General features: G+C 46.7%; 3 protein-coding genes across 6 annotated transcripts in view; 1 reads left to right on the forward strand and 2 right to left on the reverse strand.

Annotated features, from left to right (window-relative positions):
• Nucleotides 1-27,549, forward strand: part of inaE (inactivation no afterpotential E) — a 210,121-nt gene that overhangs the window by 80,620 nt on the left and 101,952 nt on the right. The window lies entirely within an intron of this gene.
• LOC149329124 (uncharacterized) lies at nt 2,704-9,651 on the reverse strand. The gene is made up of 5 exons (XM_089560121.1): nt 9,112-9,651; nt 7,359-7,513; nt 6,884-6,966; nt 4,925-5,014; nt 2,704-3,662 (listed from the first exon to the last, which is right to left on the reverse strand). The coding sequence occupies exons 1-5, from the start codon at nt 9,376-9,378 to the stop codon at nt 3,505-3,507; spliced, it is 753 nt and encodes a 250-aa protein (XP_089416247.1). The 5' UTR covers nt 9,379-9,651; the 3' UTR covers nt 2,704-3,504.
• Nucleotides 16,243-27,431, reverse strand: LOC149329125 (uncharacterized). The gene is made up of 5 exons (XM_089560122.1): nt 27,151-27,431; nt 23,526-23,680; nt 20,783-20,865; nt 19,299-19,388; nt 16,243-18,206 (listed from the first exon to the last, which is right to left on the reverse strand). The coding sequence occupies exons 1-5, from the start codon at nt 27,397-27,399 to the stop codon at nt 18,052-18,054; spliced, it is 732 nt and encodes a 243-aa protein (XP_089416248.1). The 5' UTR covers nt 27,400-27,431; the 3' UTR covers nt 16,243-18,051.

Below are 27,549 nucleotides of genomic sequence, written 5' to 3' on the forward strand. Positions count from 1 at the left end.
TGAATGAATGAATGAATGAATGAATGAATGAATGAATGAATGAATGAATGAATGAATGAAGCCTATTGCAAAGGAGGGATAGGACTCGGCCGCTGTTCTGGAATTAGGAGGAGGGATCGGGATGTGGGTGCAGAGGCAACTTCTAGTTGGTCGCATTAGAATAAAAATGCAAAAGTATCTTTTGTCCTGCATTTCGGCGTATGCTGGAGTTAACGTAAGTAGTCACGGTGGCTATTGTCATGCAGAAACCTACGCACATTCCGGCTGCAGTTTTTCTCGTTCATCTACTAAGTGGGGCCTTCCTCCCTGTAGGTTGTGAGCCCAAATTTGTTTAGTAGTCTCTTCACTGCGAACTTTCTCCCAGTCCACCTCCACAGCAGCTGGCGAACGTCCACTTCTGCGCGTGCAGTGAAATTAAGCAGGTTCCGGTGGCTATTGTTCTCGGCCATCTACATAAAGCGGCCTTTGTCCCTAGTGGTCTGGGTCCAAATTAGTTTAGCTGCCTCTTCCTAAGGTCCTATTTCTCTTCATACTTACAGTGCAGGCGGCGAACGCCCAAATTAGTGGCCGGCGTGAGCCTAAGGAGTTTCCTTCTCCTATTCCTCTCGATAATCCACATAGTGCGACCTTCGTCCCTAGTGACCGTAAGCTTAACTTCGTTTAGTGGTCTGCTCCTTGAGAGCTTCATCCCTGCATACGTCCATAGCAGGTGGCGGATATCCACATCAACAGCCGCTGTTGAACATTTCAGGGATTCGTTGTGCCCTACGCCTTTTCCAAAGCCCCATCGAAAGCGACGGGGTAGAAACCGCTACATCCCTTATTCTTCTAAGGGACATCTCCTCCACACACAGTACTTGATTCATGAAATAGACCAGCCTCTCCCATTTCAGGCTGTCAAATCTTGGAAGGTTTTGGCACTTTGGCTTCATCTTCAGCAGATGTGAAGTTGGCTAAGCTCTTGAGACAGCGGGCAGTGTACAGCAGAAAAGGAAAGTGGGAATAGAAATAGGGCTCCGAGAGAGTGCTCTCTTTTTTTCGTTCAAGTATTTGGTGCCGTTATGCACACACTCAGTTCATCAAGATCTTGGGCGCCTTCACTGTCGTTTTTCTGCCCGAGGGCTCCAATGCTCGACACGAGCGTTCTGCGGTCTTCGCGGTTGGCGTGGCTGACTGGGAGCTGCGGGCGACCCAGCTTTCCGAGTCACGACCGCCTTCTTTCGCCGCGACATAGGTGTGTACCGCGTGAAGAGAACCGCACCTGGCCCTAACGAAGGCACTTACGGCCTCGCTTTTGCAGGGCGCTCCTTCTTTGTTTTATTTTATTCTCTCGATGTACATTCCCGTAGAAGGAGAGTGTAGGGCGGTATCTGGGAGAGCGAATACTCCTTTCTTTGAATGAAACGCACTAAAGGCAGGATTGGTTTTTTTTCTTTTTTTTTATTTTCTATCGCATGTTCTTCGAGCCGCATCGTGTAGCCCGGCGAAACGGTGCACGACATCGCTGTCATGCGAGACGTGCTATCGCTGAGAGGTGATACATCACATATATCGCGTCTGTCAGCCAGAGGACGTTGCTCCTACGTGTCCGCGGGGTAGTTCTCGTTTGTCCTTTATTCTGCGGCTGGCAGGAACGCGGGTTCTGGAGTAGAGAGCTGGGCAGCAAGAAAACGGCCCGCGTGTTAAACTTGCAGAACATAGAATAGAAGTGAACGATACATTATATTATGAAGTACCAGGGCAGGCAATCGGGCGAGAAGACGCGAGGATGCACTGAAGAGCGAAGGGCTTTTTTTTTTTTGATGGAGGGAGGGAGGCGAACTTGCAGTGTATTAAAGAAAAGCAGTTCGCTGGAGGCGATAACAGGATGGGTACTAGACAGCCGTCAGGATCAAAATTAGAGCCGCTTTCAGCCGCACCCTCTTTAAAGGTGGTTGAGGACTTTAAGATAACGCTCCTAACCTGCCATGAAGAGTCCCGAATGTATAAGAACCTGTCTCGATTGATCACTTTCGTTTCAAATTGATGTCGGGTCGTCCCGCTTAGCAAGTAACAGCTGATAAGGCCTTGAGATGGCGGCGGTAGGGAAATAATATGAAAGTTCCGCGCTGAGATATGCTTGGCGAGAATGTGTACAATACTCCTTATCAAATGATGTATGTGGTACACGACGATATGTGACACGAAGCAGACTTGTCGCCTCAGTGACTGAATTCACTGCGCTGTAATTATTCTTGTGATGGATGTTGCATTTATGTGCGCTTTGCCTCTACACTACAAGGAGCGCCGAGTACGCGTTTAGGCCTAATATAAACACGGAAATTCTGCGACATAAAACATAGTCTTCTTTTTCAATCCAGCCGTCTCGGACGTGAACTCACTCCGCGCTTCTGTTTACAATTTGTACTCTCGCCGTGCGTTGGAAATTTTAATCGAGCAGAGTTACGTCAACAGCTGCTCATAGTTGCTCATCTTGAACAGGGGCTCTGTACACTTAGGTGCGAAATATATTTATAAAGGGAATAATGGATGTCTCCAGTACAAAGGACCGGTTCTTCACTGCGTTATTTCGTAACAGAAGAATAAAAAAAAACGATCTTTCCAATCCCCACCTACCTACCACTTGTTTGCATGGTTTGGTTTGAGGTCATTGCGCTTGTCTTCCATAACGTGTGCCCATTCGCATTATGCACAGAAACACGCTTAACAGGTGCAACCATTTTATTGTGAGCATATTCCTTGAATCGTATTGCCTACAGTAACACGTGCATTACGTATCTCGGGGCGGAAAATACGTTACATTATGTATATTATGGTAGCGATGCTGCTTAGGCCATATTTCGGGTCCTTTTTCCCAAGAAAACGACATGCCTTTATAATTCATGGTGTTACAACCGATATTGTGGTTGCACATTTACAATGTCCTGTAGAAGGTTAGTCTGTTGCAGAATACCAGACGACGCCTTTACTACCGTGACCATTATGTTCGCCTAGAAGCTAAGAGCCTGGGCTTGCGCCGTAAGTGAGATAACAAAACGCACACGTACTGCTTTATGTATTAGCGACAACGGCAATGTTATTCATCAGCGATAGTTTTGAGCACACGTTAATGCATTTTGTCTTTGCCTGGTATTTCCGGAAGGCCGATCTTGCTTGTACAGCGTACCGTGCACGCAGCAACGTAGGTATCTAGAGTAGTGACAGTGTGCGTACAGTCCCGGCCAAAGGTACTTAGGCCACAATGTGCTTCAGAGGAGGATTTATGCCATCTGTGTTCTGTAGCATATGCGAACCCCTCGCTTTGCTCTGAAAATGAAGGCAGCAATATTTCTCACTATCCAGAGCTTTGAAACGCGCCGCAGATCCCCACATTTGCAGCTGCCACGTTTCTTGAAGCAACCTTCCTGATTCCCTTCGCCGGGACCGTACGCACAGGTAAGAAGCTCGCGTGTTCTCCAGCGCCCTCTCTCGACCATTGCGACGGCGTCCTCGTCGCGGGCCAGCTCAAAGTTCCTTGTGGCGTGGCGTCACGTCCGGAAGGTTCCTGCAGACAGGCTCGTACACCTGGACAGTCTTCTTTCCGCAGCTTGCTTTGTAGATCTTGTCGCACTCCTCGGGTATCCCGTTGTCGATGGCTGACTCCGGCTGGACGAGTTGACAACCTGTGGCGGAAAATTCATGAAGATTAAATCTCCTGGACATTTAAGAAGCAACACTAAGGATAAATTCAAGTTTTCCTGTATCGATGGATTACTGCGTCTTAATTCCAAAGAGAGACTTTCACTGAAAAGTTAAAAAAATGAAATAAGGGTATCGCACCCGCGGATCGTTTCTTCGAGTAAAAAAAAAATGTTGCCTTTTTAAATCAAACTTTCTTGGGAATAAGTATGCGTATTTGGCTGCCCAAGAAACGTCTGCATGTCGAGAAATGACCATAAATTTTTACTGGGAGCAAGAACTGTACGGAGCTGTCCTCAGTGTCCGTTTAAGCTCGAAATGCAGTGCGGTGACCGCTGCCCCATGTTAGGTCATCCTGAGCACGTTTGTCCACTCTTGAAGGAGTTTGCTACCATAGGAGACGCCGTGCATTTGAAGCCTTCACTATGCGTAAGTGCGCAAAACGAGCCTATCTAAGAAGGAATTGGTTCATCTTAGAGGGTACAGTTATTAAATATGGGCGATTTTCAGAGTCAATTACAGTCATTCTCCCAAGTGAGGGTATGCGTTCATGGGTCCGTTCTTTCTTCTATGATTCTAGTGCGCTTGCGTATCACCATCTTAGCGCTTTAGATTAAAGTACTGTCAACTGTGTTTTATGCCCGTGCCTGTTTCAGATCCTGTTTCTAACCGTCACGCTTTGCTTACATGCCTCACCGGACACCGTCAGCCTGCGGTACTTAGTTGCACGTCTATATACATGTAACTGAAATTTTATAAAATTTTAAGTGTACACAGTGAAAATTTGTGCCCACGTAGTAAGCGCCCTCCCAAATTAGCGCACTCTTCATGTAAAAGTGCGTTAATTACTTGAATAAATAGGCTACAAGGGATAAACGGTAGACTGACGAATATTTAACTGTGCAGCTCGAATATGAAGCGGAAAATATAGCTAGCACGGGCCATCGCCATATCTCAAGCTCCCGCGATTAGCTAAATAGACAGGTGCCGCCGCGGTGGCTCAGTGGTTATGGTGCTCGGCTGCTGACCCGAAAGACGCGGGTTCGATCCCGGCCGCGGCGGCTAGAATTTCTTTGGAGGAGAAATTCTAGAGGCCCGTGTACTGTGCGATGTCAGCGCACGCTAAAGAACCCCAGGTGGTCGAAATTTCCGGAGCCCTCCACTACGGCGTCTCTCATAGCCTAAGTCGCTTTGGGACGTTAAACCCCATAAAAACCAAACTAAATAGACAGGTGACGTCACTTGCCCTTGTGGCCATTCCTCAGGTCCTCAACGAGGATAGCGCAAGTCTTTTGGGGACTGATGTACATGAGCTTGCGTTCCCTTCTAGGTTGGTCTGCAAAGGAAATTAAGTCATTATTGAATTTCTTTTGTTTTTAGTCGAATGTGCTTCATAACCCAAGTTCGTTTTAATCGATACGTGCTTTCTACGGCTTACACGTAAAGGCTTTGGCGCCACTTTTGCACCCGAACATCGCGACAACGCATCTGCATTCGCCTTGCGCACCTTACCCGGGTGAACATCATCGGCGCCTTTCAAAAAGTATGTCTGATCCCTTACCAAAATTTCTCTAGACAGTTTATAGACGGTCCATAGACTCCTGTATATAACGTCTGTACACTGTCTATATACAAATCCTAGAGAATAGTCTGTAGGCAATACAACTCCTATAGACAGTTTATAGACAGTCCATAGATGTATGGTCATTCACTTTTAGTAGACTTTTGTCCATAGAATGTATAGACTATGAATAGACAAGAATAAATATCAATAGAAAGGGAACACAGTCTATAATAAGTCTATAGACTGTCTATAGAGCACTTTTATAAGGGCTGGCTCCTGCCTGCTCGCAATTTATTCGCCCATTAAGAAGGGACCGATTCGGTCCTAAAACGTATAAACTCTCCCTGTTATAGAAACCTTGTATGACGCCAGAGTGCGTCCTGATTGTCTTCTAAGCGCGCGGATGTGTCACGACTGTCCGTGAAGTTCCCTTGGCGAATTATGTTCGGTGCTTAACACGGTAGCTCACTCGAAGGTGACCTGAAAGCCGAAGCGTTCAGAGTCGCCTTCCAGGGCACTGCACCTGGTGTTTATCGTCCTGAGACTGTTTTCGCGTTGACTCTTCATTTCTTGACTATTTTTTTCCCTCCTTTATGTATGTGACGGAACTCACGTAACCGAGTGTCGCGCATTCGAACGCGGTTGAGCGAACCTGAGTGTTGGGCATCAAATATCCGCTTAAGAAGTCTTACCTGGACACGTGGCATGTTTGGCATGCAAAAGAGAACATCAGCAAGTGTCCTGAAGCTCTGCCCTCAGCGAATATTAACGGTTTATGTCAGGAGGCAGCGGCGAGAAGGCGAGAGGGGCAACGTTGAAAAATGTCTCCAGTCTCGTGCCAATTTAATCACTCCTGAAGGGAGCGATAATGGGAGTTCCGAAATATTCGGACTTTCTGGGCACCTCACTGCTATTTGTTATAGTTTAATCTTAACTCGCACTAGGAAATTAGGAATGGATATGTAGGAGATGCCTTTGCCCGGCAGTGGACGTAATCAGGCTGTTGAGGCTGCCCGGCCCATTCCTTAGTTTCCTGTACTCCTGCAATGTCACAGCAGCGACTGCATTAGTATGTGTGTTCAATGACTGCGCTGCGTCACTTTTGCGCCCGTATTTTCCTCCTCTTAGTGAAGCTTAGCGAACCGTAGCCCTTCCCTGGCTAACTTTCCCGCCTTCCCTATCCGTCTACCTTTCTTGCAATTGGTTGGCAGGGCAGGTGGCTCTGGCCATTGCGTCCAATATAGGAACTGGAGATTCTGAGTCGGCTGTTAGAAAAGATTTGGCTCAGCATCCCATGAGCCCCTTTCTCGCCGCTAATTGCATATATGTATGCGATCGATTTCGATGACATGTGCTTGAGGTCCAAAACGTCCAACTATGGAGTACGATAGAACGTTTTTGCGGGCTAGTTGGTCAATCATCCTGTATCGAACAGCCTGAACAGAAACAAGCACAAGAGACGAGGAAGGAGACGAACACAGCGCTGTGTTCGTCTGTTTCCTCGTCTCTTGTGCTTGTCGGGGTTCACGCTGTTCGATACAGGATACTGAGTATAATTTTCCTTAAGTGGAACAATAATGTTTTGATCGATTTACTCACTTACCGCCCGACTAATTCATTTGTCTATTTAAAGAGTATTACCTAGGCCGTGCTGGTACCTGACAGCGTTGTACTCCTTGTGAATCCCAGTCTTGCTGACAGTGAAGATGACCTTCATAGCTATCCTGCACGAGAAAGAAAGGATACGCTGCATAAGTACAGCCTTGCGCAGACGTTTGCCTTCCAGTAAAGGCGCAAAAAACACAGACGGGACACAGAACAAGAACACACGACGAGCAGTGCTCGTTGTGTGTTCTTGTTCTATGTGTTCCGTATTTGCAGTGGGAGCCGCTTTTGTGACGTTAAGCGGTTAAGCGCATAAAAATGAAAACCAAAGAGTAATACTTGTTGGGGGGGCTAGTTGGTGCATGTTTCCAGAAAAGGGTTGTAGCGCCGAAACAGACAGCACACAGAAAGCTGCGCCTATCCCGTCTAGCCTTCTGTGTGTTGTCTGTTTCGGCGCTACAACCCTTTTCTGGAAAACCAAAGAGGAGTAGAATAGAAATTCATCACTTACAAGTCGTTGACAATCTTGTACTGACGCGCGCGCAGGGTGTACAAGTAGTCCTTGTCGTTGATTTTATGCTCTCTCTGCGCCGACTCGCACGTCTCGCCTCGTCCTAAGGTGAAGTCGCGCTTGATCACGTATATTCTTTCCTCGATGTTCAAGAACTGCATTGGGAGAGAGATATGCAGGGTGTGTAAGACAGCAGGACATGCTGTAAATCAGTGCATAGCGTTAGAACTCATGCAATTTGTTTGAAGAATGCGTTGTTTATTCAATAATGGCCGACAACTGGTGAGTATGGATGAACGTAATCAATAAGTTTTTCTTGTCTTTTGCAGTAGAATACGCTATCGAACTATTTGAATAAAGCAAGAAAGAGAGAACAGAGGAAGGATGAAAGGAACGAAATAGAGAAAATAAGACGGAAAAGAGGAGGACATGAAGAAAACGTACTGGGGAATTGTTTGGGGGAATATATGAGGAAGAAATGGAAATTGGGAAAGGGATGAATAAGGAAATTGCAGAAGACGATAAGACAGCAGGAAAAAGAAGGGAGGGGTGGTCAAGTGATATGGAAATGGCAAAAGAATGAAGGGGAAAGTTGGGAAAAAATAAGAAAGGAGAGATAGGAAGAAAAGAAAATTTGGGAAGTGATTCGGAAGGAAATTGGAGGAAGAAGAAAATTGAATAGAAAAAAAGGAAGGAATGGGGAAATTAAATATGGAAAGGCAGACGGATGGGAGTATGAAAAGAATGAAAGGGAAATGGCCTACGGATAACGGAAGGAAAGAAAGAAGGAAGAGGTCAAGGAAGGAGAACGAAATGAGGAAGGAAAGAAATCCGGAAAATATAATTCAAGAACCGCTCTCAGGCAAGCGTACAACGCTTGAATGCATTGTCTCATACTAAAGACGGCGACTCAGTGTACGCTCGCAATGAGGGAGCATAGCATGCCTTAAAATTCTAGGCAAAGCGGTCTTATTATAGCGTAACTATAGGCAGCCACCTAAACTTCGTTTCGTGTTCTTCGACGTGATAAATCAATAGCAATGAGATAAATCATGCTTCGCTGAGCAGTGCACTGAATAAAAAAGAAAAGCCTTACACAGGGTTCACAAACTTGAACTCCTTAATCGCTAACCGTGTGCTCCTCATGCGAGACCACGTGATTGATTGCATAAGGCTGCATCATGGCCAATTATAAGACTCGTGCACGGGCGAGAGCTTTGTAGAGCTTCAGTTTTGAACACGTGTGTGCTACTGACTCAGTAGCATACTACAATTACGTAAATACCGCACAAAACACTCTTGGAGCAATGTGTCGATGAAGCAGAAGAATTAGAGGCTCTATTCCATGCTAAATTGGCTGGGAGCATGGTTCAGATAGTCAACAGAAAATTTACTACAGTCGGATACAACTCAAGAACGAAGTGGCTTTTCCTCGTCCAAAGAACCCCCCTTCCAGCCAATGGCGTCGGCCGATTCTCACGACCTTGCTAGGGTGACAATGCAGGGAGGAGGATATATTCCTGACTATGGAAGGAGGGGACCATCCACTTGCATCATCGCCCACTCCTTGCATTGTTGCGATAGCAGGTTCATGAGAATCCTCCTACGCCATTAGCTGGAAGGGGGTGCTTTGACGGGGAAAAGCCGCTTCTTTCCTGAGTTGTGTGCGACTATAATGTCTTGTTTGTCTGGTTGCTCAGATCGCAAGCTGCGCCCACTAATAACGCAGTTGGCTGTGCGATACGATACTCACGTCTTCCATATGCTGTCGCTCCCGATGTTTGGGGTCATCTTCGTAGGGAGTCAATTCCCTGCTACCACTGTCCAGGGTTGTGGTTTCAGGTGATGGCGTCTCGCTCCCCTGAGCCTTTGATGCGGCTTCTTGCGGCGAACTAAGCCTGCTTTTACCCGGATCAGGAGACCCGCCAGCATTCGACGGCGCCTTTGCGTCTCGGGCTTTTGACTCTGTCCATGTCGCGAAGAGCAAGAACCAAATAGTAAGCAAGGCGCTCCTGGACATCTCTGTACGCTTTGTTCGCGGTGAGTGTTTGATCGCGCTCAGGAAGAGGAACTCTTCGACGGCTCTTCTCTGCCGGTAAATAAACCTTCCGCAGACAGCTGTCGGCGTAGCGTCACTTCCGCTAAGTGCTTTTTCCACGTCAGCACTCGTTTCTCAGAGAAACGTGGCCCTTGAAAGAAGAGCTTTTCTTGGAATTTTCAATAACGGCAACAGCAGCGCGCATTTATGTAGAGCGGACAGCAGACATTACCATTTCTCCCAAAGTGCTTTTGAAAGGAGGACATGGAATCAATCACTATTCTTCAAATTCGCTTGACGTTTCCGCCTTGTCTGCCGTTCCGCTGTTAGCATAACTTGCTATCCCCATGGCGCTGGTGACAAGCACGTGTATGGTCTTCCGGCGGCATGATGACTATAGTCACTAAGCGTGCGGCATTAAGCAACGTCTGTAGATGTTAATAGGGCAAATATGCAGGATAGACGAGTACATCATGGCGATGAATCCGCTCGCTGCCTTCCTCCACAGGAAGCAACCCCCAAGTAATTCTTTAGTAGACGTACGATGGAGAAGAATAGTTGCGAATAGAATGCAAGTTCAGGTCAGATACCCAACACTTTAAACAGAAAGGAATAAAAAGGGAGTAAGTGTCCTCTAACGCACTCCCTTTTATACAAGGGAGTACTCTAGAAGACGACTTACTGCCTCTTTATGCCATATAGGCGTATTGGTGTTTAGATTTAAAAGTAACGAAAGACCTAGTCCTGAAATTACTGGTCGGGTTAAATAAAATAAAAAGAATGACTTTGATCATGTTAATAAAAGTATTGCTTGTCCTATGTCCGACACAGCTCATGATTGATTATAAGGAAGTTCTTCATTAGAACTTCTTTCTGGGCGAGTTGGTGCATTCTGAGTCTCAGAAAAATAACTGGATCTAAGAAATGTAACACTGCTAAGACATGCATCCACAGAACGATGGATGGTTTACGACACCCCAGCTGTTGTGTCTCGTAAATATTCTCTCGTTCCGTGGGTGCATGTGTTAGCGCTGTTGCATTTCTTAGAAAGCTTTTCTTAGTGGAAAATAGTTTTTTCTGCGATTTATGTCATGAATACTAATCTGTGCAGTGGACTAAATTGGCGCTTTCCTGCTGGTAACTGTGACTGCTGTTTAGACGGCCCTCGAAAGTGATCACGAAGGCAGTTACTGATTGCACACTGCAAGCTTCACAACCTCAGGAACGTGATAGCATCATCCTGAGATGTATTTCTACAATAAATACCGATGTAGTGCTTCATGTATTGCTCTGCCGAGCTCTTGTAGCGCTGCACGCAACTTCGGTATGACATTTTTCATACATTTTAAATCAAAGCAGCGGCAAAGCAGCTAATGACATCGAAAAATATGCGCCGCGAAGCAAGTACTTCGTTATCGGCAATTAGAAGCGAAAGACGGTAGCTGCAAGTTCCATTTGACATTCGTTTTCTTTTTCTTCACTTTTATGTGCATATTTAAGCACGCAGAGAAACGAGTGAGAGATTCCGGGCGACTCCGAAGAAATTGCGCACTCTGAAACATGAAGCACAGATGTACTAATTATATATAACCTATCCTCTGAGCACTCTGTACGTGTGGCAAGGTTTCAGTTATGTTCATTAGTGGCACCGCTACAAGAGGCCATTAAGCAAAGGCAGCAGAATTGCACGTGCCTTAAGTGGAGGCGCTGGAGCCAGTTACCGAAGGCCAACCGGCAAAATTATAACCACGAAAAGAAAATAAGAAAAAATTAGAGCTGTCGCTGTAAAAAGACCTCCGTACATTTACCCTTGTGGTTATGCGATTTTCAGCGATATCTGGCTTAGTACGAAGTGCTGATGCCAGTTGGAGAGCTTATTAACTCAAGGCAAAGGTATGATGTATGTGTGGTACTGTTTATGCCACTACACTTGCACTAGCGCAGGCGTAAGCTCCAGATAATTACCTTTTGCGGAGAATGTTTAGTGGTCAGGTGTAGTAGCCTGTTATTGAGGAGTGTGGGGAGGGGGGAAAAGTCATGAGGATAAGGGACGGCGGCTGAGGGGGAGAGGGGAAGAGCGGAGGCGTGCGCAGACATCGACCCCTACGAATACGACGCCGTGATTTCGCCGCGCCAAGTGTTTAGAAGTAGCCGAAAATGTGCAAAATTAAGTAATATGTTTCAGTGAGCTCTGTAACCAGAAGTGCGAACCGAAATATCGGTTAAAACCAAAATGCCGGTTAAAACTAATGGGCCAGGTCTATTCTGCCACGCTTTTTCGTCGCGCTTTATATAGCCGTCCCCTCCGGCCACCCTCACCACGGTAAACACTCTCCGGTTATAGCATGGCTCGGGAGGCAGCGCGAAAGCATGTGACGGCCACTTAAGAGCTGCGCTCTAAAACGTGCCCATGTGTTGTGCGGTGTAGGTGCGCCTTCAAATCCACAGGTGGTTAAAGTTAACCCGGAGCCCTTCACTACGGCTTCGTTCATGACCCTTGTGCAGCTTTGCTAATTAAACCCGACGTACCATACCATATCAGACCGTACCACACCACACCACGGCACACCATACCACACCGTACCACACCACACCACACCACACCACACCACACCACACCACACCACGCCACGCCACACACCACACACCACACACCACACCACACCACACACCACACCACACCACACCACACCACACCATACCATACCATACCATACCATACCATACCATACCATACCATACCATACCATACCATACCATACCATACCATACCACACCATACCACACCAAACCATACCGTGCCGCCGCGGTGGCTCAGCGGTTATGGTGCTCGGCTGCTGACCCGAAAGACGCGGGTTCGATCCCGGCCGTGGCGGCTAGAATTTCTTTGGAGGAGAAATTCTAGAGGCCCGTGTACTGTGCGATGTCAGTGCACGTTAAAGAACCCCAGGTGGTCGAAATTTCCGGAGCCCTCCACTACGGCGTCTCTCATAGCCTTAGTCGCTTTGGGACGTCAAACCCCATAAACTAAACTAAACTAAACCATACCGTGTTTGGCGGTTTAGATTCGCATGGAGGAAACTCTCACGGTGCCCGCTCGTTAGTTTTTCACTCGTACGCGTCGCATAAGGAGCCGAATGCGAAACGTCCTTGGACGCCTGAGAGAGCTGGCTGGGAGGCTTTCACTGCCTTTCCCGACAAACCGGCCTCCTGCTCGCCTCCGTGACCAGAGTAGAATGTTCATTCCTTGTCAACTAACTGGACACGGCCGGCCGTTGTCTGCTGTCTTTAAACGCGGCATGTCTTTTCACTACGGTTTGTGTTGGGTGGGCAGCGTACAGGCCGAAGCAGGCGCTGGAAGAGGAGGCATTAGCGTGTGACGATTCAGCCAGCTGTGCTTCCACGGTAGATTAAGTGTTTCAAGCTCGCGTTTTGTCCATTGACATGGCAAAGGCAGAACGTAGGACCATTTCCAAGGTGTACAGAAAATTGCGTTGCTAATCCTAATTGCACGCTTCATGGTGTTTTTTTTTTAGCTTTACGGCGCTTTAATCTTGAACGTGGCAACACGCATGCCGAATTTGTGTTCTTCGCTAATGGAACTCCTTCGCCTGGACGCTCATTGTCGAAGGATGTTGCTAGAACTTGAGCTGCCACAAGTGCTGCGATCTGTTGCGGCGTTCATAAACTCACTAGCGCGCTTTTTTTTTGCCGTAGCGTTGTCTCTGTTTAGTTTGTACGCGTCGGAGGAGGGAGTCCATAAATCAAAGTAGGGAAGCTAAAAATCGAAGTGGAGGTGAAGCGCCGATGTGGTGGCAAGGTTTGCCTTTCAGCGTGCAAAATTTGTTCGTTTTTTTTTGTCGCTGTTGCTTGGGACACGTTGCGCCTATGTGTATGGTAGTAATTTCTCTCTCTCTCTCTTTCTTACTGAAGGAGAACGACCCCTATGAGCGGGAAGAGGCTCAGCACTGAGCTGAAATTAGTACTCTGAGATTATACTCTATTTCGCTAATGCTGACGGCTGCGTTCGCCTGATATGCAGGGTAGCAGTGCTGGGCATGTTCAAGTGAATTTTCGGCGTTACTTCTTCCCGACATATTCACAGAGAGCTGGACAACGTAGCCACTGTAGAGTTGGCCCTGCAGAAAGTTTGTCTCGCTGCGGATGTGAGCCCACACCTTCATTTCGCTAATAGGCCTGCTTTGAAGGAAGTGTTCGCGGCCGCTCGTGCCCTTCTTCCCCCCCGTTCAGAGTGTGACGATTAAGATTTGCGCCTTACACAAGGCGAATAATTTGCTCTTGGCACCTAAATAAAGTCGCCGTGTGCAGGATCGCAACACAAACGGCAACCGTGCACCTTTACTTGGACGCGACGGACGGGGCGCACTAGAAGCACCGAGCAGTGGACGCACATACGCATCATGACGCCTCCTCTGTATATGCTAAACGCTTCTTGCCATAAATGTCCAGGTCACAGCTTGCACGAGCATGACCTATGGATTCGCCCTATCGTAACTTCCTCCCGTACATTAGAAGTGATAGCCTGTATGATATGTCTTAAATACCATCTTCGTTTTGTGTTTGTTCTCTTAACTGTGACTTCCTGCCTTCCCCATTTTCTGTTAATAAATGCTCGGCAGCCAACACCACAAAATCGTCAATACACGTCAACAACAATCGGATAACAGGACGGCACGACGGGATAACAGCCCGTGTCTGAAGAAGTACGATACATTTACTTCGCAATTTTAAATGTGAAACGATTATCCATATTAGACGCCTGAAAACCGCATTTGACGGTGTTTGTCTGATGACTCAACTATACAGCTGCCGATGTGGCCATAGACTGGAGATTCTGGTAATTATTAAAGGTTTCTGCAATTGTCTCGTCATCGGCACTCATTTCTCATCTATGCGGCCGACAGCTCCATCTGCAACACCAGTGGGCTTGATGAGACATTAGAGCGTGTGCTTTGTTCGGGCCCTTTATTTATGGTTTAGAAACAGCCTTTCTGCTATGCACTCTATCGACAGTCTTGATGCTCACTCGCTGGCAGAGACGAAATTCCTCAAGTGGTGGGAGGCACAGTGGTCGTCAGTCCTGTGTGCTTGGCAGCACTGTTTTGCCTTTTTTTTACTCCTGAGGGTGTGTTGATTGTGCAGTAGCCTATGGCAGTGTCGCACACATGTTCCTAATCCACATCCTTCTTGTTGAGGACACCTATTTTCACTCGTTCCCTCCTATATCTGCTCTTCTTTTTCCCCTAGCGAAAGGTAGACAACCGGACTAGTCTAATGCTTCACGTCCGAACCCGAACTTCCACTGTCATTCACTCTAAAGGTGCCTTATGACAAGCCCACAGCACTGCCGTTGCGTGTTTTGAACACTTCCTGATAGTTAAATTTTAATTCAGGAATAAATACCTTCTGAAATGCTTAAATTAAAAGCCAAATAATATTTCTCCAAAACTGTGCACTGAGTTTTTTCAGGTCGTTGAAAAAACTTTTTACAGCGCAGCTGTTAGTTCCAGTTGTTGCATTCCGCGTCGTTGTCGGCGTTGTCGGTGTAACCGGTTGTCCAAGTAGAAGAGCGATACGCCACCTAGAATGTGGCTGCCATGGGAAGATCCCGGAGGGTGTATAGGAGCGTAACACGACACCGGCCAGCGTCGGCGTTGTCGGCGTAACACGCCACGTAACAGGTGGCGGGTTACGGTGTGTGTCAGGCGGCGACTTGGGGGGGGGGGGGGGGGCGGCGACGGAATGGACAACCGGAAGGTGGCTGCCACTGGAAGATCCCGGAGGGTGGCTAGCTGCGTAACATGCCTCTGCAATTTGTAGCAGGTGGCGTATGTTGAGCTGCGCTCATACTTCGCATTACTGGCTATAGTAATCGTCTGTCAATTTTACTTTAACGCTGAGTTTACAAGATAATTAAGCGCTGGCCTCTTTTACCTCACCGGTTTGATTCCGTTTTTTTTAGTGATTTTGCTTTCGCCATGTCCGGGTACACAGCCTCGTTGTTTGCATGTTTTTTTTTAGATGTAATGAAGCGAGTTCAAGTAACACTCTCATATTATAAACAAGTCATCGACTTGATTCAGAACACACGGCAGTCTCTGTCCTCCAGAAGCAGTTCGATTTTATAAACTTTGCATATATCATACGCTTCCTCCCTCTACAACTAGGTTTAACTTTGCTCTAGCTGTTGCGGGAGAATGGCAACATAGTCCGAAAAATAAAATCGAACAGGACGAAAGCCGAGAGGTTTATTTTTTGTCCCTTCCTCGCCATCAGAGTATTCATCGCTGCGATACAACGCGTTCGTCCTCCTTGTGACTTCACTGTCCTGTTCTCCCTTGACCTCACGAGGTCCATTAGAAGGCGAGAGTGTTCTTCGGGTGACCCAGCCCTCGTGAGTCACGACGCTCTTCTTTCGACCCCGTGAGGGGTGGGCGTGGTGTGCGAAGAGAACGGCACCTGGCTTTAACGAAGGCATGTACGCTTCCGCTGTTGTAGCGCGGCGCGCTTTTTCCTGTGCACGTGTGTGCTCGTAGTAGTAATGGAAAGGGGGACAGAGCGGAGAGTACGTGTACACATGGAACTGGAATTTTAAGTGGTGCACGGCACATAATAAAACGCGTATCTTCATAATAGTCTGCTAATAGTATAATGCGGGGCGAAATGGGGGCGACAGCTCATGCAGTTGAAACCGTCTAAGGTATTTCGTATTCGTAACGTGCATTATCGCACTAGCTGAAGGGCGTCAGGTTTAGGTGAACACAGCGGAATTGTTTTGACAACAGTCGAAGGCTCGAACCCAGAGTACGTGGCAAGATCGTTTATTCATGGTATACGATGATATCTGATACCCAGCTATTACAGCTCCACTCCATAACAGCATTCACTGCACAGTAATTTCAGTCATAACGAAGGTATTACTACGCATGTTTTCTTATCGTTACGAAGGAGCGTAGCCTGATATGCAATTTAGATGAGGGAAGGTTGGTTGTGGTTAGGCTTTGGGCCCAGAACAAACACGGCATTATGCAACCGCTTTCGTTGAACTTTCGAGAAACCAGTGTTCCGATGGGGATGTACAGGTGCCGCCAAAAGTAAATGGAAGGCAATATTAACGATAGAATGTAATCATTGCCCGCTCAATTCATGCATCCTTGAATACATATGTGCAGACTAATTTTGATTGTGCGAATGGGACTGTGCACCAACGAACATGGACCACTATGCTTTAGATTTAAAGAAATTAAATTTTTTTTTGACAAAGTCGCCTTCCATTTACTTTTGACGGCGACTTTACGTATGATTTATCTGTTAGAGATGTGTCCGGTGTGACCATAGGTCAGTTGTAGCTTGAAGAACGGCGGTAAGTACCATACTTCTTTCGTGGCATAAACAAACACTTGGTAAAGTTTGTCGGTGGTGTAGCGTAGCATCTTGGAGTAGAAAGATTTTGTTTGAAAGTAAATTTAATAGTTGGGAGAGTTGGTTCGTACTCATGGTCACATAGCGCTAAGAAAAGGAAGGACCGAGACGACGCAACTGCTTTGTGTGTCAGCTTTTTAGGCGCAACCACGATTACTTTTTCGCTTCCCCGCCCATCATCATATATCCACATCGAATTGATATGGTTGTTTTATTTTTTAATCAATTAGATACATTTATATTCTAGACTAGATGAATTTAATTGTAGGAATTATGAATTAATTTTTTAGGTGTGTTTTGATTCCTTTTTTGCAAAATTCCGAGCTCTTGATATCCCATCATCTGTTGAAGAAGCTCGAAGGACGTTATGTGGATTCTAGAAGAATTAACATATTGTACATAACTCACCTCTGCGTTTTGTACATGACATTAATGAATTTTAACCTGTGGCCAAAATACTGAAGTGTCCTAATGTGTTTGCCCTTTGGAGAACATTATACTTCACACCAAGTGAGGAGATAAGTGTGCTCTCTCGGAAGTGGCTGTTGCTTCTACACTAATGTAAGAAACAGAACGTTGCGTTTAAATAAATAAGTGACAATAATATTTCTATTCAGCAGTGATTGATGCCTTGAGCAGAATGTTCTTATGAGAGCTGTCAGAACTGTCCGTTTTTTTTTTCTAACAGCATGCAGCGGAGAAACAAAAGTAGAGTATGGAGGGCTGAAGGCCTTCATGATCTTGGTCAGTCCTTGAAGTCCTTGTGAAAATCTCTCAAACTTTTCTAAATGTCCTTGATGTCCATGCCAAGTTCTTGAAGCCTTTGCCAAAGTTCACGACCTTCTGGTGAAAGCCTTTGAAGCCGTTGTCAAAACTCCTGAAATCTTTGCCAAAGGTACACAGGCTCTAATGTGTTTCTGATGCAGACTTCAGCCGTGCTGTTAAGCGCCAGCACCTCGGAACCTGTCTGGAATACTGTGCAAAATGAAGGAAACATCTTTCCAGTCAGGAACATTTCTACACCTTGGGGTTCAAGCGAGCAGCAGCTGGTAGAAGAGTTAGTCCAGAGCAGAGCCTTGTATATATGTTGAAGCAGCGTGTACAGGGCCTTGAGTTGTACCTTTGGCAAAGCCTGGACGCACTGGCACGCGGCACGCCTGCTCCCCACCTCGGGTGGCCTCCGGCGCGATGAGGCCCTCGTCGCACAGAAACTTAAAGTTCCTCGTGTGGGAACCTGTCCGGGAGACCCTTGCATACAGGATTGTAAATGGTGACCAGCCTCTTGCCGCAGTGGGCCTTGTAAACCCTCTTGCAATCGTCCGGTATCCCGTTGTCGACTGATGACTCCGGCTGGACGAGTTGACAACCTGAGTGTGAACAAGAAATATGGGACAGATAAAGTGCGCGAGAGCGTTCGTGAGAAGGCTGCAGGGTGGCCTTTACATATCAGGTGTACGCCAATGCTAGTGACCTATTTATTATATTGCAAGATCATTCATACGCTCTCAAACACCGACCTAAAATATTGTCACCCTACGTACATACGGTCATGGGCCGTTGCCTAGCAACCGGAGTTACTACCCGAGGTTACCGTAGTTACGCGGGTAGTAACTCGGGTAAGGTCAGGTTAGTTCGGAGGAGCGTCGCGCCAGCTGCGTGAGAGGTTGCTCGTGATGAGCAACAGCCTCCTGCTTTTGCAGTGGCTTATCTCTCAACCGCTGCGCCACTGCGGTGGTAGGGGTGCGAGGACTCGCCGCCATCTATGAACGTTGAATAGTGAATGACCAATTCTGCATATATGGGCATTAACCAACTAACGATATCACGTCATACCCTTAAGGCTGAGTTTAAGTGCCCCCTACAGTTTAAGAATGAATACCTACTTTCACATGTTTATTTGGTAGCCTTACCAATTGTATAGTTTTCAGGCCATCTTTTGAGCGCACAAGTTTCAGGGGAGACTGTGGTTAAATTTCTGTCACTCCTAGTTACTAATTGGTTCTGTGCGTGTTTCAATATACGTCACTTGCACCGCTTCCGATGGCGAGCTTCACGAACCTAATGGGGAACTCTTGTTTGGGTTCATGATGAAACTAATAGGAAGACGGAGCGACCAACGGGACAGAACAGACATACAACGTTCGTCCTTTCTTTGGTGTGTCTATTCTTTCTCCGTTGGTCGCGCCGTCTTCATATTGCTTACGAACCTGGCGCAGGATGTTTGCTTGCTGCTACTAAGCTGAGCGTTTCTTGTATCATACATCAGACTGTAATCGCTTCTCGGAGTACACAGATTAACTTTTGCCAACGGTAGAGTGATGCTCTTTATGCAAGCGCGCAGCTCTTGTGACTTTCAGTGCATTGACTCGTAACCATATAAAAAAATATTAGCTAGTGCCACTTTCAGAGGCGATACTCGTAAACGGTGCGGGCAGGGAAATAGAAACGCTCGGACTTACCTTTGCGGCCTTTCTTCAGCGACTCGACGAGGATTGCGCATGTCTTCTCGGGACTGATGTACATAAGCTTACGCTCAACTTTAGGTTCACCTGCAAAGTAAGATGAAGTCATCATTGGTCTACTTGTAAGACATGGTTACACACCTCTGAATCATGCAAATAAATGAAAACAGTGGTGATGGACTTAGTGATTCGATGGGAGGGATGGAGAGCCTTGCCAGGCTAACCGCAGCCTGTCTAACCACAGCTCATCTTTCATGTCGTCACGAGCATATGAAGTAAATTATTTGATTTGATTTGATTTGATTTGATTTGAACAGTGCAGCAACGGTGCAGTGCTCCGCTCTTATTTACTTATAATCTCGCGTTACGTGCCTACAGGAATATGCGTTTCCAGTACTACTCTGATGGGGTCAGGAAAGGCCAATGGTGTGGAATTTGGGATGTAGAAAGCATGCTTGCTTCATACGAGAGGTTTCCTAGCTACTCGGTCTTTATTCGTGTCCTAAATAAAGTCGCTTAATACTACAACTGCTGCTATTAAGTAATAAGGAAGTAAATACCCATTGGCATGCACCCGAGCGCAGCCATACGGCTACAAAGGAAAGTTATAGCCGTATGGCTGTACCTAGGTGGATGCTAATGAGTAATTACTGCCTTGCTACAAATCTACTCCACCTTGGGGATTCCCCTAACTACTTGACCAACACCTACTGCTAGTAAGTAAAAGGTGACATCTCTAGAAAATGCGCGATTGGCTTCACTATAGGGCACATATAGCCTCAGCACTCCCTGTCCCGGATTTGAAGCACCATGAGAAAAATTAAAGTTTGTGGTAAAGCGTTGTTGCTTTTGTGCTACTGTGTCGCACAGTACGGAGCTCTGCATTCTTTTCCAACCAGTAATGCTTTTTTTTATGATGTGACTTTAACCTGTACTATTTTTTATTAGGCATAATCATTTCCGTTACACAGTGACATCATGCCCTGCGTATGTCACCTACGGACAAAACAGTCGGGCGTTCCGCCCTGTCTTCTAGTGTACAATGTACTCTAAAAATTCGAATCGAGTTTGTTTTTCGGGCAGAAAACGGATTAGCACGTCCATGTAAACGCCGCAGACTCGTGTCTAGGAGTCTAGGGGTCGGGTTCACTCAACCCAACAACAAGAGGCGGGTTGACTCGCAGACCTCTTCCGCAAGTTGCACTTAATCGCTTTGCATGCCTTCGGAAAGAATTTTCTCCAGAGGAAAAGAACCACGCAGCTGTGCCTGCGTTGGTGCGCTATACTCGTAACTGTCGACTCGCTGGTAGCGTGCTCATGTAAACACGAAGTTATCGAGTTGGGGTCGTCTTACTCAAGCCGACTCCTGACTCAAACCCGCTTTGTTGGGTTCATGGAAACGAGGCTGATGCTCAGCTACTTTGCGCATCCGTCAGGTTATTAATACTACACTAATGTAAGGCGATCGAGAATGGCGTTACCCATGCCGTGCTGGTACGTGACAGCGTTGTACTCCTTGTGAATGCCTGTCTTGCTCACGGTGAAAGTGGTTTTCATGGTCACACTGCACGAGAAAATAGAAAAAGGGGCTTGTATCAGTACATCGAAAGCATATTTGTAACGGGCATAGTTTCACGTTGTCGTTCACGATCAAATAGAGTTTTCTTTACCTCCTTGCATAAGCGGTTCTTTTTTTAACGACATGCATTCTAAACTGAAGTTCTATACAGTTTTTTCACAATGCTACTGTCGGCTCTGACACGTGCGCTGATTCGACGACATATACAGTTCAGACATGCCAAAACGTTAGCAATCAAAACGAGGGACCACCGTGTGTAGTTAACGATGCGCATCGAGCTGTGGGCTCTATAGAATGCCACTGCGAGTATTAACATAATCACTCGCCGTCATAAGTTTCTTAAAGCGACCCGTACGAAAGATCTAAATTTCTTAGCATCCGGCTAGCGCATTCCTTAAGATTTAATGCTGCACTGCGTAATAAAACCGGCGCTGGATTAAGATTGTTGATGACTCGTTTCTCGGTTTAGCAGCGTTGGTGATGTTGTAATCACATCCGATGGATGCTCGCAGATCACATATCACACACAATGCTTTTGACTGGTTCTTTGAATCGTGGCGTCATCACTCACTGACTTCTGCTGCGCCTCTGATTGCTTATCAAAATTATAACGTCATTCGCAATTCGCATTAACACGATTCGCGCCGCCCGCTAGGTTGCTCGTCACAAGCTCTCCGCCTCTCAAGAGGCTCAAAAACACCGCTACCATGGTAAGCACCATGATGTACGCTACCCTGCCGGATCTCTCGTCTTGCTGTGGCTCCCATCCCGTCGTGTGCGGTTATGTGAAAAACTTCTGCCACGCTACAAAGTTCCTTATCGTGTATTACGGCCAGTGACCGACGTAACCTATGAGTTCACGCCGCTCCACCTAAAGTCCCCGTCCGCTCCACTGACATCCGAAGTCGTTCATGTGGCTCGCCTAAAGCCGTATCACCCACCCTTGACACCGCACGCCTAACACGCACCGGGACGTTTCCTTCAGCCGAAGGGGATAGTGTTTCTTTGAAAAATGGGATGCGTCTTTGAAAAATGGGATGAATAGAGTATCTGCTTTTAAAATTCTCAGAGTTTGAGTAAGGGGTCATACCCTAAACACCGTGAAATCTCTGCAGAAATTCCACGCGCAGTGAAATTGGTCCTGAAGCATTAAAAAGAAAGTTTAATGCTCAGAGAAACAAGAACAACTGCGACATGAAATTCGCGAGGGGCCTTGGAAAAGGCGCAGGTGACCTAGGCAATTCTAGTACGTCGTGCGTGGACAAGCAACAACCGATTGTGAATCCGTGCTCGTCCATGAAATGACGGCTGCCAAGATGTCACTGCAGTCGCGTGCTACACTGGCCACCTTTTGTAAACTAGCGTCCGCAATATCCCAGCTGTCGCTAACGCTCTAACTGGCAAGCTTTCGCCGTGTCTGTGGACTAAACTATACCCTCGCACTTCACGTACGGGTGAAGATCATTTAATGCTCGACAAAGCCACGCGCTACGCAAAGGCTTCATGCAGAGCGTTTATTTCGTTTCCTCAGTACGCTATAAACAAAAAAAGGAGTGAAAAGCTCTCCTTTAGCACCGTCCCTTTTTGTAAAAGGGAATGCGCTAGACGACAGCTTACTTCCCTTTTTAATCCTAGATAGTCGTATTTATGTTGAGAGTGTAGTTACAGAAGATAACCTTATCTGATAGCTGGCTTTACGGGACACTCTATGTGTAAGGCTAACGTAGATTTTAGTCTAGTTGTAAAAATTGTTTTGTGCGTTTGAATATCTAGTTAGCGTGCTAAAGTTGTCGCCGAGTCGGCTCCTTGTGGCCGAAGGCCGGGAGAGATTTTTCCTTCCTGATTCTGTCCATTAACCATTCTGCCGGACTTCATAAATTATGTGAATGGGAGTGTGGCTTTATTGAAAAACTGACAAGTTGGGGATTGTCTATCCGTGGAACCGTGTACTGCGGAGTGTCGGAAATGTGTGTGTAGGGTTCTTGGAAGCGCTTCACCGAATAGCAGTTCTCGTTTCCTGCTGAGTTATTAGTGCAGAAAGCTGTATAAAACCAACTGATACATAAGCAAGTTGGTGCTGTCGTTTTTAGACTCCGCAATATTCAGCGAGAACACGAACGAAAAATGTATGTCAGTCTGATCGACAGCAAAATGCCGTGGCTCAACTCAGCTGAGCCGGGATACACAGAGCGAAAACTCTGTTAAGCATGGTTAAATACTGTTTAGCATTGGTTCATCTTTACTTTTTCAAGCCTTCACCGAGAGCAAATTTTTTCAGCGAGACCAAATCACGTGATGCATCACGTGCCAAAGTGCTAGAGCGAGCGTCCAGAGCGGCGGTCCGTGCAGCGGCGGACTTGACCGGCGAGTGGAAGAGCGAATCACGTGACACATCACATGCTGCAACTGGCGAGGAGGAGTATTCGAGCAGCTGCCAGCGCAGCGGCACACGTGGCTACCAAGGGCACAGCTATGGCGTCGATGAAGAAGATCGAGGCACTTGCCATGCGTGGTCATGCACTTGCAGCGTGCCTCCCGTTAGACGTCAAATCCAAGAGCCAGATGACCTTCAGGCTCAGCACGGGAGAAGTAGAGCTTTTCGCTCTAAATAAAGAAGAAGTGTTGTGAGGAATTCAAAAACTTACAAGCTTTCCATGCTCCTTGCATGGCGCCCACGTAAGATGTACTCGTATTCTCTGTCGTTCAGTTGACGCAGTCTTTGCGCAGATTCACACGTATCGCCATGTTTGAGTTTGAAGTTGCGCTGTACTACGTAGATCCTTTCCATGATGCTGATGAACTGCAACAGCAGAGAGTCGGATCATCGTGGTATATTCCTCCTTTAAAATGGACGCCATGCTGTCGAACACTTTGTAAATGAACAAAAAGAAGCGTATTGTAGGGACGTGAGGTGGTGAAGTATTGAGCGTGGTCATGGCATTCCCACGTTCGACTTGTAACCAGGCAGCTCTTACTGGAGCGCCATGATAGCTTTGGACGAATTGTCTGGCTTCTTTGATATCACACTCAAACAGCAAGCAAATTTTTAGCGTTTCACTCCGCGTATAGTTTTTTCATGTGTATATGCATGGTCAGACATCGATGCCTGCACATCGAAGTGTCACCTTCTACAACCGTTAGTGCACAGGACTCTGCGCGAGAGCAGATGAATGACATATATAGCCGGCACAACACAGCCATGATAACAACCAACATACACCGGTCTCATATTGGTATCGTCTTGCATTCGATTCGAAATATATCCGTCAGTGCTTCTTGCTTAGGCTTTCTGTCGCGTCACATAATGTACCGCCACCTAATACGCCGCCACATATTGTACCGCCAATTAATGTACTGGCATGGTTCCTGATAGGGGGTGGCGCTAGTCACGACAAAAAAATAATGTGGTAAGTAAGCCAGGGGACATGAAGTTTGTATCTCAAAAACGTAGAAATGTTGTGCATTAAAATGTTTAATTAGCTGGAGCTGAGTTAGAAACGAAACCTATATGCCCTTTTGTTGGATCTAATGCTGCTTAAAATGCCGTACCTTGCGTTCTAATCTAGGAGCGCGCGAATTATAGTAGGTTTGTCCACCAGGACACAAATGCAGTGTTGCTATGCTGTTTCGTGGAAACTTCGATATTGCTCTATCTTCACGGAGCTCTCGGAGAGCTCTGACAGCTGTTGGCTTGCATAACTTTTGCGCTGCCATAGAATGTCTTGTGTCTCCCGATCTCTCGCGTGATTTTGAGCTTGTCGTGCATGCTACGAAGGATGGCTATTGTAAATCTCTGAGACGGTATTTAGTTTGCTTGCCGTGACATTTGCCACGGTTTTGCAAGAGAGAACGCTCCAGTATTTTCTTTTTTTCCCTTACTCAGGCTTGCGGTTGTCTTGGAGGAGCCCCAACGCCCAATAACAATCGTGTTGACCCTGTTTGTAAAAAAGGTCACTGAAAAATGTAAAACGGCGCTGTGCAGAGATATATCATTATTTCTGTTCGTGGCTTCCTTGACTACAACTATATAAATGCGACCCGACACACGGTGTACTTTGTAGTAGAGTTGTTTTCTGCTGTGCGCTAAGTTCTAGGTGTGGTAGCAAGTCAGGGTGGCCACACTATTTTGTGTTCAGCACCGGGACAATGATTTCGTTTAATATCCTAGGTTTTCCGGGTTGGGATGACGTGCAGCTTTCCTGAAAAATTAAGCAGTCCAGCATTTTTGTTTCCCGGTTCGGCACTGTAACTTGTTCCGCTTTCCGAGCACTTCAATGTCGGCACGTAGAAATGAACTTACAGGTAAAAAAATCTCAAAGGCACAGTAAGGTGGCGCACCTGGTGGCCTGAATATTTTTACCAACGCTTTGCACGCTCGTATTAGGCTTGCGTTTACATTAGGGCAATATTTCATTGAGTAGCTGGAAACGGCGGTCACAAGTCAGCAGCGCGATTCCTGTTGGTATTAACTGTAATGTCAATATAGTGAGCTTATTTTTTTTTTCATTGACAATGTAACTATGTTTGCATGATGTGCTTCAGAACAGTGTTTCAGTGTTGATTGACAGGCATACTTAGCGGTTTTTTGTGCTTGACGGAACGTTCTCTATTATATGAGGAATCCTAGACCGGCGGCTATGAACTCGAAGCCTGCCGAAAGAAGATTCTAGATTGCGATCTAACGCTAACTTCAACCGACTACCTACCATTTGGTTCTCTGCAAGAACATCTCGTCCGTTCACTTATGTGAATGACATCAACATATCCGCCGAGTAAATCCTGCGAGAGTGTAGGCCTTAGGAGCTGAAACAGCGAAACTCCCGAACTAAAGCTTAGCAGCGATAATTCTATTGACACTGCCGGACTGTTCTTTCATCTTTCGCAGCCTGCTCCTTTATGATTGGACTGCGAGTGAACGCTCTCAAAGCTGCAGATATCGAAACAGCAGTGACTATCACTTAATAGCGGCTGACTATCCTCATCCGATGATACACAGCACATGACGGAAGCCAACAGTCACACAGAACGAAGGAGCATAGGCGATGATCCTTTCTTTTATTTATGGTGTTCATCAAAGGGAGATTAATGGTGTAATTATTTTAAAGATAAATTTAGGAGAAAACAGAAGAAAAAACAACCTCATGCTACCGGCGAGGTCCGAACCCAGACCTCCGAATTTCGCTCGTCGAGCGCTTATTCAAGTGCGCCCCGAGCGCTAGATCGGTCACATTATTTTAGTTTCTTTCTGCCGTCGCGGTGGCTCAGCGGTTATGGTGCTCGGCTGCTGACCCAAAAGACGCGGGTTCGATCCCGGCCGCGGCGGCTAGAATTTCTTTGGAGGAGAAAGAGCCCCAGGTGGTCGAAATTTCCGGAGCCCTCCACTACGGCGTCCCTCATAGCCTTAGTCGCTTTGGGACGTTAAAACCCCATAAACCAAACCTATTTTAGTTTCTGGCTCTCGACAGGCGATAAGGCTGGGAAAGGAGGGGCAGGGGAAACACTGTCGCCTTGCACGCCGATAATTTCTGGAAACAAAACTAGAGCTTCACGCTATGGGTGTAGCAGATCGAACGTAAGGATGCTGTTCTATTTTCGTCAGTGCGACTTTCTGGTCCTAGTGTAGATTATTCGCTTATGCTGCATCAAACTTAATCCGAAGTGAGATTCATAATAGCGATATGTTGCCCTCGGGCGTCGTGCTGCGATGCCTGTTGTTTATTGAAATCAGCGCCGTGAAATTTAGAAAAGATTCATTACCAACGCACTGCTGCCAGAGGTGCTTCTTACCTCACAGTAAGGTATGCGCTTTATTTTTGCCTCTGTGTACTCTGTACTGTGTACTGCGAGGTTTCAAGGTCTGCAAGTGATTCAGGCTATGGGAGACACCGTAGTGGACTGGCTCCGAATCAACATGACCGAAGGGAGTTTTTAACATGCGTTGACATCACACAGAACACGGGCGTTCTTATATTTCGCCTCCATCGAAATACGGCCACCGCTGTCAGGATCGAACCCGCTACCTTGGGATCAGCAGCCGAACGCCATATCTATTGAGCCACTGCGGCGGGTATCAGCGTCACTGCATTCAGCGCTTAGTTGTAACTACTGACTAAGTTATAGGCTTCAGTGTACTATAGACGCCTTTAGTCGACCAGTCACATCACAAACGTTGTTACAAGCGAATCGGCGGCTGTATTGTATCTGACGTGATATATATTCAGCAAGCTGTAATCAATAGCAGCGGATTATGATACGCATGAAATGACTCACATCTTCCATGTGCTGTCGCTCCAAGTGAGTTGGGTCCTCCTCGTAAGGAGCCGTTTCTAGAGTGTCACCCTGTCTAGTTTTTTCGGGAGACGACCCCTGCTGCAGGGACTTGTCCGACGAAGAAGCCGCCGTTTCCTGTGATTTCGAAGCCTCGGCGGTTTTAGAAGGCACCGCCGTATCTTGTTCCCTTGACACCACTGACCGTGCTAGTAGGATCAGCCATAGAGCAAGCGAAACGCCCTTCGTCATCTTAGTCCGCGTTGTTCAACTTGGAATGTTTGATCGCGACGCAAAACAGGAGTTCTTAACTTCGCTTCCACACTAAATAGACCCCTTGCAGAAGCTTGTCAACGGGTCTCGACCAATGAGCACTTGCAACGTGCACAATCGCTTTTCTTG

The sequence above is a fragment of the Amblyomma mixtum genome, chromosome 9, assembly GCF_055824585.1.
Source record: "Amblyomma mixtum isolate Tamu chromosome 9, ASM5582458v1, whole genome shotgun sequence".
NCBI lineage: Eukaryota > Metazoa > Arthropoda > Arachnida > Ixodida > Ixodidae > Amblyomma > Amblyomma mixtum.